At 54.9% G+C, this 13692-nt stretch overlaps 1 protein-coding gene across 2 annotated transcripts in view; it reads left to right on the plus strand.

The window, feature by feature from the left end:
- Positions 1–124: 124 nt before the first annotated feature.
- camkmt (calmodulin-lysine N-methyltransferase) overlaps positions 125–13692 on the plus strand; it is a 44924-nt gene continuing 31356 nt past the window's right edge. For both annotated transcript variants that reach the window (XM_086122315.1, XM_086122316.1), the window contains exons 1-3: positions 125–267; positions 1415–1584; positions 1662–1726. In XM_086122315.1, the coding sequence (XP_085978441.1) occupies positions 184–267; positions 1415–1584; positions 1662–1726 (319 nt within the window). In that variant the 5' untranslated portion in view covers positions 125–183. The remainder of the gene's footprint in view (positions 268–1414; positions 1585–1661; positions 1727–13692) is intronic.

Here is a 13692-nt window from a genome sequence, read left to right on the forward strand (position 1 = left end):
TATGTCTCAAGTGTCCAAAGTGTACGGAAGTGATGTGAGGTTGGGAATCTTGAACAGGTCACGCCAGTGCAGCCCGTCGTATTCGCGTCGGTGTACTTTGTATTGTTCAAAAAAAAAAACCCGACAGAAAATCACTGCTTTAGTGATCTGGACACGTTCCAACGGCGCTTTGAGAGGAGAAACATGAACGAGGACGCGTCTTGTGCTGCTAATTCCCAAACGTCTCACGGTGGTGTCGCCCGAGCCAGGTGGAGCCTCCTCAGACAGGTAACGGCACCCTTTCAAAATGTATCAACGCTGCCAAAACCATAAACAAGGGCTTTTAAGACTAGGTGTGTTATTGGAGCTGAGTGGAAGAGAAGGGGTATTTGCATGATAGGTCCGTGATTCTTTTGAGCCGCCGTGTTGGTTGTCCTGCTTAAGATAAGATAAGAAAAGAAAACCTTTATTAGTCTCGCAATGGAGAAATTCCCAATTCACAGCAGCAAAGTTATGAAAGGAAGAAGTAGAACAACAAAATATAGGAGCTGCTGGAAAGGCGGCCACTCTCGCGGCGCCATTTTGAAGTCCAAATCACAAAAATAACACAACAGCGTGACATTCTTCGATGATTACCTTTTGTAGAATCGAAAACAATTTCCCGGTTCGTCCATTATACCCCAGGGATAAAGAATGGTTTCAATTGTTCAATTGACTCGTTGATGAAACGAGCCCGTTTGGATAGGGCGGCCCTGTCCGATGAAGACAAGACTCCACATGACGACGGGCCAAATCAACTGCGGGCGCCATGGCTGCACCGAGAGCCCCTAATGGGGGCTGAGACCTGAGATGCACACGCGAGCCCCTTTAATCCAACTTGGTTTCCGTTTGCCCTCGTGGAGGCAGCATTTCATCACCAAGCCGACAAATCACGCTTTCCAATTAGTACGCAGACCCGTTTAACCGGCTCAATGCAGCTCTGCTTACCCTTTGATTTTCACCCTCCAGGTCCAGATTTCCAGATTAGAAATGAGTTGCGCTTGCACATTATTTTCCAAGAGGATGCGCTTATTTTTTGGCAATGACAAATGTTTTTATTGCAGTCATTTCTGTGAAGGTTGATGCAAGAGAAGACTCCGGATTGTGTTTTTGTATGACATAAAGCAAATCTCAGAACAGGAAAAAGCAAAACTTTTGCATTTTCCTTCAGTGACGGGCGAACAAATCGATTCAAGTTGGATTTTTGAGGGGGAAAACAATTGTACGTATGTATGTCGTGCAGACACCGAGCCCTATGTTGGATACTATTGTCGCTTTGTTTGCTTTCAATGTTTTCTCAAAGTTATCGCTGCTTCAATATCAATAGCGGCTTTCCTTCGCTACTCGGCTCAGCCGAAAATGCTCGCGCGATTCACTTTTTCCTCCTCCTCCTCAGGTTTTGCGCGGGAAGCAGGCGGACAACCCGGAGGTCAAACAGGCATCCGTCCGCAGGTTCGCCACCTTTGAGCTCTTCAGCAGGACGAGGCCCGCGTCGCACGATTCCTCGGAGGAGCAATGGGCGGAATACAGAAGTGTTTTCTTTCCCGATTACGGCGCCTTTCTCAGGTAGGCGCTCTTGAGTCCATGTCGGCGGACGTCGCGATTGGAACGTGAGCGCGCTGTAATTCGATTCCACATTTTAGGGACGACCCGGGCCCGCTCCGAGTTAGCCAAGTGCTCAACAGCTTCGACAACACCGGCAATGTCTGTGAGTACCCTTTGACTTCCTCACTCGCCCGTGCGTCTTGCGTTGTGATCTGCCATCGTCCGCGCTGACCCGCGCCGTCCAAAACGTTGAACGAGCCTCTCGCGCCGTGTTCGGCCGAGCAAACGATTGACGCTTTGACGTTGTTTGCCGTATCGCGCGCCGCCCTTAAAATGCCCTTCGCGTGGAAGTGCACAGCAGTTGGTTCTGATCGGTTGACCGTTGATTGATTTTGAAGGAAACGGGAGAGAAAGCGCTATTTTTGTCGGGGACTTCGGTTTTTGCCCTCCTAAAAAAAGTCACTTTTGATTGGAGTGATTAGAATTCTGTTCATTATTATTGTGTGACAGTGTTGTTCATACTTGCGGTGGATATTGTTCTCGAATCGTGTGACGTACGGGCCCTCGGGGGCGTCAGACATACGGGCCCGCGGGCCGGAACGGGCCCATCAAGTGATGCAATCGGATTTGGTATATGCCTACAGAGTGTGACCAGATCCAAGGGACAGTATAGCCGTTTATAAACTTTCAGTGTTCATTCATTTGAAAAACCCAAAACGGTAATCCTTCAGTTTTCCCGGATAATTGGTAGCGGAACCCCGACAATCTGCTCTTTATTGACTGAAACGGGAGCGAGAGCTCAAACGGGCCCCGCTTCGGTTTGTACTTCATTTGAATTATTGGAACACGTTGAACGGTTATGACGGTCGACCCTGAGCGTTTTATGAAGCAAAAAAAAATCAGTCTTCAAACACGACACACCACAGAATCTTGATCGTCTTTTCGAGTCATCCGACGATTGGGCCGAAAGGGTTGGCGGTACGTGTGCGCTTGAGACAATGCGTCCCATGAGCGCTGAGTAAAAAGATGGCTGCCGCGGAAGTGGGGTTGATGCTCCGTCGCGTCTGTCAAGAGTCCTTTCAAGGTTCACTTTGGTCACGTTCCACTCAAAGTCGTGCGCTCTTGACGCGGAAGCCCGAGTTGGCCGGTCGGACTCGCCTTACTTGCGATCCGTTCATCAAGAGCCTCCTTTTGTGCCCAACCGTGCTTGAAAAGCAAGCCGTGTCAAAGATGAGAGGTTCGCGTTAACCGGCCAGATGGCGCCGCGGGGGTCCGGGTCAAAGGCGAAGGCCGCGGCTCCGGGCCGCTCCCCCCCGTCGCGGCGACCGCCCTCACTTACACGCGTACACTCGGCCAGGGAGACGACGGCGTCCAATAAAAAGACGAAGGTCCTCATCGTGCCTCAGTTGATGATGATGATGATGATGCCGCTTCTTACAGTGCGCGTCCGCTTTCAGTCTTCCCCCGTGTTTCGGCTTCCTCCCAGCTGGAGGCACGCTTGGCCAGATGGGGAAGTGAGTTCCCGACTCAACTGGTGGATTAGCGCAGCCGGAGATGAGAGTATCTGTTGAGCGGGGGGGGGGGGGGGGGGGCCTGCGGGCGGGGCGGGGGCCACGGTGGAGGCCATCGGCCCGTCTTTCTTGAACTCTGCGTGGTTGCGCCATTACGGCGAGGTCATTTACAGATCATCTTAGGAAAACAAACTTTCTTGAGAGCACGCTTCGCATTTAAGGCGACGGACCGGTCGGAAGAGTCTCGAAAAGCGCAGCTCTAAAACTCGGGGAGGAACGCTCCTTGGAGAGGCGGCGAAAACATCTGGTTGAGAGCAAATTGGGTGAACGTACGTTTTTTTTTTTTTTCCCAAGACGTAGTTGGTGCCAGAATCTGGCCCGACAAATGACATAAGGGCGGCGCTCCTCTGCAAAAGAATTTTTTGTCCTCCGACGCTGTACCGGAGGTCAGCCCTTTTGCTTTTCTAGGCGCCATCGCCGGCAATTTCCAGGCGCTTGTATTTTGCGCAACTCCGATAAGGGCATTCACGCAAGCGAGCCCTGATCGGAACCGGCACCCCCCGAGACCACACTCGCCGAGCTTTTATTTTGCTTGTGCCATCTCGTATGGGCCGAGTATGTTTGTTCGCCTTTCCGTATATGGGTGGAAAAAAAGACCACCCCACAGGATCACATCTCGATCAAACCTGCCGCGTTCTTGGACGCGTGGCGACGGGGGCCGAGGAAAGTTTCTTTTGAAGGTTTGCCATAAGAACGGAAACCGTCACAAAGAGTCGATTTCTGATGAGGAGTCAGCCCGAAGAGGGCGGCGACGGGAAGCGCAGCCTATGTAGCGCCATCCACTTGGGCTCGTCAGGTCGCCCAAACGGGGCCCCATTCGTCTACCTGAGCCCAAATTGCCAAGCTTTGTTGCCGTCTCCCGTTTCTTGCCATTGGAACACAATGACGCCTTTTGAGATCCGATCGACAGAAGTGCGGAGCCGTCCGTCTCCGCCGGGGCGCAACCGCACCGCGCTTAGGACGCCGCTCACACCTCACCGCCCGAGTGTGCATTTGCGTGGAGGAGAGCAAGTTCCTCAGACAATGAGCCGCCCCACACTCCCCCGCTCTCCATCCCATGTTTGGGACTAGCAATGCGTGAGATCAATTAGAGCTGGTTGAGAGGAGGCTCTGAAAGGAGCAGAGGTGACCCCGTCGCAGCCCCCGGGGTACGCTTGCGTTCCTGCTGGAAACGGGAGAGGAGCCCTTCCACGTCCACACGGGGGCCACTGACGCGCCGCCGCCCGCACCGACGCATCTGGCGTACCTCGGCCGCCTTCCCCTCGCCGTCCCGCTAATCCGTCACCCCTGAGGTGCGGACGAGCCCGGATCCTTCGGGGTCCCGGTGTCCCGTTCAATAGCGGACTCCAAAGGCCGTCCGGATTAGGCCCGCCGGCCCTAAAACGCCGACTCGGCTTTTAAATTGCTACCCCCCCCGCCGACACGACCCCGTCGCTCTCTTTCTCTCCCCTCTGCGCTTTTGTGTTTGCGCCGCCGCCGAGCGCGTACGCGAACAATACGTGACGTCTTAGCCGACAATAGGCCGCAATGGACGGTTTGACTGGCGTGAACGGCGCGCGACGGAGAGCGCGACGGCTCGATTCCGCCGCGGCGCCATCGACGTGCGTTTTGGAGCCGCTCATCTCACTTTGACGTTTGGTGAACGGAGGCCCCCGTGCTTTTGATCTCAGGGTAGGAGATTCCACGCCTTCCCCCACCCCTGCCCGCGCACTCGGACCGGGGGCCGACGTGTCGGTCTTCCCCCGAGGGTTCGGACCACTAAGAATACACCCCGTGTGGGTGTTTGTTTTTAATTTTTGCGCGACTGTTTGAGGCGGTGAGCCGATGTTGACTTTGCGAGGCTTTTGGCTAAGAGGACCGCGGCGGGCCTTTGGGGTGACTCGAGTCAAAGATCACATGCCTGACCGTGACCGGGTTGGAATTCACGGATGCGGTCGTGCTCGTGCAGTCTGGTCCTCCCACGCGGAAGGTCTCAACGGCCGCCGCCGTTCATTCTGATTCCCGTTGGCAAGGAGCTAACGAGGGCGGTTTAAACTTTCGTTCACGCTTAAATGTGAGAGCTTTCCAAGTTTGGCATCAGGAAGAGGCTATTTCCAAAATGCCCCAGTTGACTTCACCTGGGAATCGACCGAACATCGTCCGAGCCTGCGCGAGCCCGTTCGACGATGACCAAGACGAGCCTCGCGCGAGGGTCCAAAGGGGGTAATTCGTCATCCGAGAATCAAACGACTTTGCCGCACGCGCACGTCGCCGAGCGCGGCATCGCGCGCTTGAAGTGAAGCTCTCGAGTGCGGCGGTGTCGAAGGCTCGGGGGCACGTTGAGAAAGAGTCGGGCCGCTTGACTTAATTGAAAGTAATTGATTTTTCTCCGGAGGCCAAAGCGACGAGGGGCAAGGATTCGCCTGTCGTCGCCGTGTCGTCCTCGTGCACTCTGGGATGTTTTAGCGCTGAATGCAACCTGACGCCCTGATAATGCCCCCCCCCCCCCCCCCCCCCCCACTGAAAAAGTCCCTGCAGTAGACCACCATGCAGCTTTAAGCACAACAGGGATCGAAGGGGAGCTCTTGGGCGTAGCTTTGCCCCGGAGCCGCCCCCCCCTACCCCCCCACCTCCCCCCATTAGAGTTGATGGGATACACAAGTTGAGCTTGTCTATGGGCGTGCGTGCGTGCGTGCGCGCGCGCGCGCGTGCGTGCGTGCGTGCGTGCGCGCGCGCGTGCGTGCGCTACCACCAGCAAGCAGCGGGGAGCGGGCTCAGGAAATGAGTCGAGCGTTAAAGGGGGGGGGGGGGCTTCCCTTCTCAGTGCCGTTGTATTGTGAGCGCCACTAATACTCGGCTAATTACAAGGACATACTTGAACGGCAAGCATGTCTCCTTCCTTTTCTCAGACCCCTTAGAAAATCCGCTCAGCGTGGAATTAGGTGTCGGGGAAAAGCAAGAGTAATAAGAAGAGGTCCTTCCCACCTCCCTTAAAAGCAAAGCCGGCCCCTCCCTCCCTCCGGACGGCTACGACGATTGGATTTTTCTCCGTTTAAGTCAGCCAACCCCGACATTAGCCCCGCTTAATCGCCTTCCTGTTGCTTTTGAACGAGAGCAAATATTTGTTATGCGCGCAGTACGCGGACTAAGCCTCGATAAATAGTTGACGTGTCCATGATCCTTCAGCATTCAACTTGTTTGTGGTGCGAGGCGTATTAGCGCTGCGCCAAATGGCTCGGTGGCTTACTCGGATTGAAGTCGGTGGCTCCGTTCGCTTCGGCTACACGAAGGCAACCAAATGCAAAACAAACTGTTCACGTTTTTGGATGAACAGAAACAGATTTACTGATTTCAAATACATACATATTTTTTTTAGATTGAGGAAAGGGCATGTCGGGGTTTGAGGTTCGCATCGTGGAGCGCGGAGGACCCAAGTGCAGCGAGCGGAAGTCGTATCGGATACATTCACACTCATGCCTCCATATCTCTCGATACGTACCGTACCTCGTCGCGAGGTGGTTAGAGGCCGCGGTGGCCGCTTGTGCCACAGCAGGCGCCGTCGGGAAGCTAACTGACTTCTCAAATAGCCCCCCCCCCCCCCCCCCCCCCGAGAGGGCCCGCTAAGTGCTAACTAGCGCTCGGCCTGCGGGGGGCGCATTTGGATGGCGGCTATGCAAGCTGTAGTACGCAATGGGAGCGTTGAATAACCGCAACATTCATGAAGTAGCAGTGAGGACATTAAGAGAAGTTGTTGTCATTATTATTGAATCACCATTTTACACACACACACACACACACACACACATATGAAGGAGTTGATTATTTTTGTTCAAGGGTGAATATGATGTCTGCAAATGGATAAAGTCAAAAAACGTATACGGTTCAAAGATCCAAAGCATATAAGTCGTATCTACCAGTTTTCCACCCCGCATTTTTGTTCCAAAAAAGTATGCCTCTGCATTTTTTGACCGGTCCGACCGAGGGAGGAAAATCGTCCGAAAAGGTGGCCAAATAGCCAGCTGCAACTGCAAATCGCGTAGTTCACAAATGGAAGTCATCATTTGAGCGAATCCCCAAAAAGAAGTCGCGACGGAACACCCGACTCTCTAATTTGAGGATTTTAGCATCTGCTGTTCATAGGCAGTTAACCCCCCCCCCCAGAGAGTGGGCCGCCACTGGCATACGGGACAGTATCACCGCAGACAGCATATCACTCGGCGTTTTGCTTTTTTCTCTGGCTTGCGTTCACAGCCACGCTGGGACGCTTTGTCTCAGTCAAACAATGAGCGCGCCGTCTGACGAATTGCCAAAGTAAGCGCGCTGGGGCAAAACGGCGACAAATGATCATGGGCTTTATTTGCGGCGTCATTCCGCCGCCGGCCGCCTCCCGTTGCCCTCTTGCGGCGGGGCCGCTCCACCGCTCACCGGTGGCTGCCGTCGCCGCGACAATCACGGATTCTGTGCCGGTGTACGAACGCGCAGGCGCGCGCGCAACTCCCGGAGAAGAAACACTTTTGAAGCTTTTATGCTGTTTTCCCAAGTGGCTGTTTTTGAGCGCGGCCACAATGGAGGGCCTAATGCGGATTTGTTTAGAGAGCTGCTTAATTGGAGTGGGATGCTCTAATTGCACCTCTTTCATTGAGTGTGCGCGTGGGGGCGGGGGCACGGGGGGGGGGGGGGGTGTACATTTGGCCGCGGCGCGTGCGAGAGCCTCACCCGGCCTTCGCACCTCCCGTGCTCGGATGCAAATCTCACGGCGTGACGGCGCGACGATGACCATAAAAGGTATCGGCATCCTCCGAGCTGCGATGTAAACACGCATCTGCGTGCGCCCGCGTGTCGTGGAGAAGCCACACGGGGCGAAAACCGCCAACCGATGAAGAGCTCCCTCAAGTTTTCAACAGTCAAGTTTTCCAAAACGATAATCCAGCGGAAAAGTCGCAATTTACGCGCCAAAACTGGAGGCAAAATGCCCCACGAGCAAGCAAGCAAGCAGGTGTAAATGACTCCGAGTAGCTGCTATTTATTTGTCGACATCCATCTTTGAAACTCGAAAGTGAGACACTCCCAAATAGGAGTCCAAATGAAGCCGCGGTGGTCAATCGAGGCGGCGTGCGAAGCGCGTGTTGCCGGCACACCGCAATGACAGACATCTGCCGCCAAACCAGCAGTTGGCGAGCCGCTGGCGCATTCTGCCGCCGAACTAGCGCTTAGCGCATTCAAAAGTGCACAAATCTTGCAGAGGACAGTTATCATGACACTTTTAGCTGCGTTAGCTTGTCTGTCTGTCTGTCTGTCTGTCTGAGCTGCAGCGGGATGGCTTTGGGAGTCGCCGGCGCGCACACACACACACACACACACACACACGCTCATGCTGTGCCTCCAGTGGGGCTGTAATAGCGGGGGTGAGTATATTAGTTGCTACAGTCCAAGTGTTAAGTGCTAGCCTGGTGTGTGTGAGATCAATGTCAGATGTGCTATCCTTCACACAGGCGCGCGCACACACACACACACACACACACACACGCACAGCTATATGGCCCCGGGTTGAGAGGTAACAGAAAGGCATCCGTCTCTCAAACCGAACTCCGATACTCTGCCGCATTTTGGGGGAGCTCTTTGCAGCGTAGCCTGTTTACGACATTTCACACGGTCCCAATTTCACGTCTTTCATTTTCCGTGTGCCCGTTGTGCTGACAACGAACGCCTCGACAACTTGAATTTCATGATCACGAGCAGATTTTTCCCCAGCAAATAATGAAAAGTCCTCGGTGACGTGGAACAGCGGGACGTCAACCGCCGCCGCGACTTTGCTTAGGAGGACTTTGCTAGGCTTCCCCTAGCGATTGAGCCGGTTCGCACCTTCGGTGCACTTCCGGAGGCACGCCGCGCGTGCTCTGAAATCACGTCCGGTGAACGCAAGCAAATCTTGCCGGAAGGCCGAAATCGTCCGACGCTCGGTCGCAACGACGAATCGTCAAGATTAGCAGATTGTATCCGCGTATTTGGAATGGACACGTTTATATTCTACGACGCGTTTGTGTTTTTTCCGTCCATAAATGTCCACGGGAGGCAGTGTGGACGTGGTAGTTGGCGGCCATTTTATTGGAAACGGGTACAACGGTTATCACACGCAGATCGGTGACGTCCCACCAGGTCGGACTGTACTCGCCACTTTGGTGCACATTTCCCACTCACGAGGACGCGCGCGCACGCGCACACACGCATGCAGAGCTATTGCGCATGTGCCCCTCCCGCTCGGTGGCAGTAGGGGAGGGGCCGCCGTTGAGCACCATCAATACTCGGGCTGGGCACTAATGCCTGCTGTCTGCTGATGGACCTTGGCCTGCCTCCAGGGACCATTAGCCGCACACGCACACGCACACGCACACGCACACGCACACACACACACACACACACACACACGCGCAGACGCAATGTCCAGAGAGCGTCGGAAACGAGCATTTGCACGCCGCACGCACTATTAGTCCAAGTAAACGAGCGTCGCTTTGTTTGATATCAAATAGGTTGAAGCGCTTTTGATGAACCGAAGCTTCCGGTCGGCCAAAAGGAGCTTTGCGGTGTGGCTCGGCCCCGATTGCGATTCAAATAATTCCAGTTGACCGACGAGCGTTGCGTCCACAGCCGCTCTCTTTGCCGCTACCGTCGTCTTTCGTAATCTCGCTCGCTGTTTTCGGTGCCCGGTGTTGACTGGAGAGCCTCCCTTGACTCCAACTTTTTCGTCTTCCAAACTGAGCAAGGCATCAAGCCTTCTATCGTATGAAGCGTATTTCTTGATCCAACGGGGTTGTATTTCTTCTCCATATTTATTTGTCAGAAAGTGCATGTTTCATGTCGATACGGTGACGATGCGGTTTGACATCGTCGCGGAAATGCAGATCACATCATTGCGGGTGCGCGAGTGGGGGTCGGGGGGGTTTAAAAAAACCAAACCGATTGACGGTGCGCAATGGCAATCTTTCAACTCAATCAATCCCCCCCTGGATTCGGTTCGTTGGCAAACTGCCGATCGTTATGTCAAGGTGACGGGAGGAAACTGCAGCGGTTCCGTTGTCTTGCTTTGCCGACCCCGACGTAAACCCGAGTAGCCATTCAATTCAAGCTTCACAAACTATTCGAAAGGTGAAATAAAGCTCCCCCCTCCCTTATTTTCGGTGATTTTTTTTTTTTCCCCCATTAGACGGCGAATTACAGACACAAGGCCGGCCGTCTTTGTTGGACCGGCTTTATTGCGTTCCAAAAAAACAAAAAACAAAGGCCCCAGAGTGCAGCCAAACAATAGGAAGACAATAACAGGAAGGAACGTGTCGCTAACAAAGCCGCGGTTGGCGTTTGGACGGAAGCAAAGCCTGGGGGGGTTACGCCTCAGCGTCTTTTGTTGTTGGGGTGACGGGCTTTGTTTGTCTGTTCAGCCGTCTTTGTCTGCCGTGACGAAACCTTCTTCGGTTCTTGACGATGCGTTGAAGGGAAAACGTGATGCGCGGTCCTCCCTCTGGCCGGCGGTGAGAAAAAGACTCGGGAAAGCGGCTGAGCGTGTGGATTGAATGCAGTCGGGGCGCCATCTGGTGGACAAACGCTGTCGGGATGCCGTTCTTTGTGGCCTCGGAAAGTTGGTGGCGCTAGTCTGCCACTTGGTCGCCCCCCCCCGCACCGCCCTGCAAAACTGGCAGCGACTTCTTGGCTAGTGCGCAGGGTGCAGAGCTAGCGATTTGCTCCACCCGTCTGAAAGAACACATTTGCTCACAGCGCCTCTGATCTTATGTCATTGCCAATCGTTGCCATTTACTCGAGGTGAATGGCAACGATTGTCGGCGCTTCTCGGAAACAAGGCGACACTCGATTTTCTCCAAATCGAACGCCGACCCATTGAAGATTCCGAGGAAGTCAAAGACAGCCGATGGCTCGCCGCCGGCTGGCCCGAACACGCGCCGGCGCCGCCGCTCGTCGAGAGCAGCGCGGGAGGGAAGGCCTTGGCGGCGAGCTGCCGTTGCCGAAGTGAAAAGTGGCGGGGTTTTTTTCTTTTTGGTTTTAACTGCGCTCTCCCAGTTGTCGGCGACGCTATTCGCCGTCAACAGTCTGCTTGAAAAGACTCCAGCTGCGCTGACGAAATTGGGAGCGCCGCGCGCCGCCAGGCGGGCTATGGAGAACATTGGCTTGACAAAAGATTGCGGCCGCCTCCGGAAGAGAATCGACTCCGCAAATTGCAATTTACACGAGAGGCGCACGCGCGGCCGCCGTCTTTTCCGGCCTCGATAGTCGATCGGCTTGGCGAATACCATGATTACCGTTGTTATTTCTTTCTTTATTTTTGTCGATCGGAGCGCGCGCTGCCCTTTTTCAAACTGGCCTGCGGCCTCGGTTGTCTTTGCCGTTGCGTCCGTCGCTCGTTGGCGCGGTCCTTTGCGCGGACGCCCCGGCGCCGAGCGCTCGGCGGGCCTTTGACTCACTTCCAACTTTCTGTCGCTTGATGGAACTGGCGGCCCGCAGGGGTACCGCCCCCGTTTCGTTTGGGACCGTCAAAAAGCGGATTGTGCAGGAGCGGTTGAAGCCGTCGTGACACTAGATGGCAGAGGAAGGCCGCATCAACTGAGAGTGAGGAAACGGCGGTGGCTCTCGCGGGGGGGGGGGGGGGGGGATTGCAAGCCCGTGACGTGCTCAGCAAATTTAAAGCCAAAAGCGTCTGCCTAGTTTGTCTTCTGCCATGAAAGCCAACATGCTCGTTTTGTAACGCGGGAGGGAAAGCGAAGCGCGCACGTCGGGGCAAAGCATGCCAAAGTGAGACGCTAACCCAGAGGTGGGCAAACTACGGCCCGCGGGCCGAATCCGGCCCGTTGGTCTTTTTAATTCGGCCCGCCGAAGGTCGGTACGCAATTAAGGTTCGATGTTAACGACTGCATTCATTTCATTTGGACAGTTACTTGAAGTTGTAGGGAGGAAGGGGGAGACGATACGGAAGCCCGCGGTAGCGCCAAATCAAGCAAATCCCGTTCGATATGACGGAATAATGTACCCTTAAAGTCTGAAAAACGTGCCAAAAAATGCAAAATACTGCTTTTTAAATAAAGAAATCCAATTAATATTATGTCGAATTTAGTTCACCCTTTTGATCCGGCCCTCCAAAATATTTTCTGGTTGTCATGTGGCCCTATGCAAAAAATAATTGCCCACCCCTGCGCTAACCCGTGACCTCCGAACCGCGAGACACGACATGCTCACGGCGGATCCGCCGCGCTTCCGCCACATTCATCAACAAATGTGTGGAGAAACGGCGAGGGGCCCGCCGCGGCCCCGAGGCGGCTGCACTTTTGACTCCGCGGTGCCGCGCGCGGCCTCCGGGTGGCGGCGGAGGCTGCCGTTTGACCGCCCCGCGTCCGTCGAGGAAGAAGAACGCTCGCTTGGGCTTCCGACGCCGGCAGCACGTTAATACCGTTGAACAGTCGACTTCGTTATCTGCGCGTTGCAGTGTTTATCCGTCGTCACCTGTCCTCCATTTTGGGATCCGTTCACTTCTCCTCTAATGAATGTAATGTCCATGAAGTGACTTCAAAAAAAAAAAGGACACTTGATTACACATGGTCGCCCTCGATGCGTTCGCCTTGTGATGCGCGCTCTTAATTGATTGACCCCTCGTTATGGATTGCCTCTCGCTCGGCTACCGCACCCCCGCCCCAGTCGATACCTCCAAGCCTTCGAATTCCTAGGTGGCAAAGCGCATGTGTGTGTGTGTGTGAGAGAGAGAGGGGCCATTTAAGAGGCGGAAGATATTGATCATGTGCAGCCGTGTGGCCGAGTTTACCCGTCCTTCCAAACTGCTGGCATCATCAGCCACGCGCACACGCTGCTGATGCCGCTCTTCTCCTCCTCCTCTCGCCACTTTGTCCTTTTTGTCTCATTCCTGTTTGTGTGTGTGTGTGTGTGTGTGTGTGTGGTTATTTGCATGCTTGAGCTGCAGATAAAGCCTAAATTGAGCTGTTTTGATTGTTCAGCGAGAGTGCCTGCAGCACATGGCAGGCCCCCGCGGCTGAGGAGTACACACACACACACGGACAGCACTGCATTTGTATTATTAAGTGGAGTTGGCAACGGCGGCGGAAATTCTTTTAATTACTCGTCAGAAGAAGTCGGTGTCTGCGCGAGCCAGGCGAGCGGGCGCGCGCGCACGCACGCACGCAGGCGGGCGCACTCCCGCGCGACTTAACGTCTCGGCGCGGCTAATCTCGCTTTCCACGTCTTGTTGTCGCAGGCGAGATTAGCCGCGGGGTTTTCCCGCAAGGACCTCCGCCGCACGAAGCCATTTTGAGAGCGGTCGTCAGCGTCGCGCGGCTCGTCACCCCCCCGCGATCGCCGCTTCGGTGCGCGTTGCGCGTTTGCGCGGCCGACGCCGACGGGTCGCCTCTCGTACGCGCGCCGGGTCGTGACCGGGTGAGGGGGCAGGGGAGGGCCTTTCGGCATCTCGGCTCGGCGTTCGTCGGACGGCGCGGCCAAACGCGTAGAAAGAGAAAACGAAAAAGGGACCTCGCAATCAAACGGTGCCGGCGTCAAAAACAACGTGACAAAT

The sequence above is a fragment of the Hippocampus guttulatus genome, chromosome 10 (assembly GCF_054856545.1).
Source record: "Hippocampus guttulatus isolate MCC_2025c chromosome 10, RoL_Hgut_1.0, whole genome shotgun sequence".
NCBI classification, from domain to species: Eukaryota; Metazoa; Chordata; class Actinopteri; order Syngnathiformes; family Syngnathidae; genus Hippocampus; species Hippocampus guttulatus.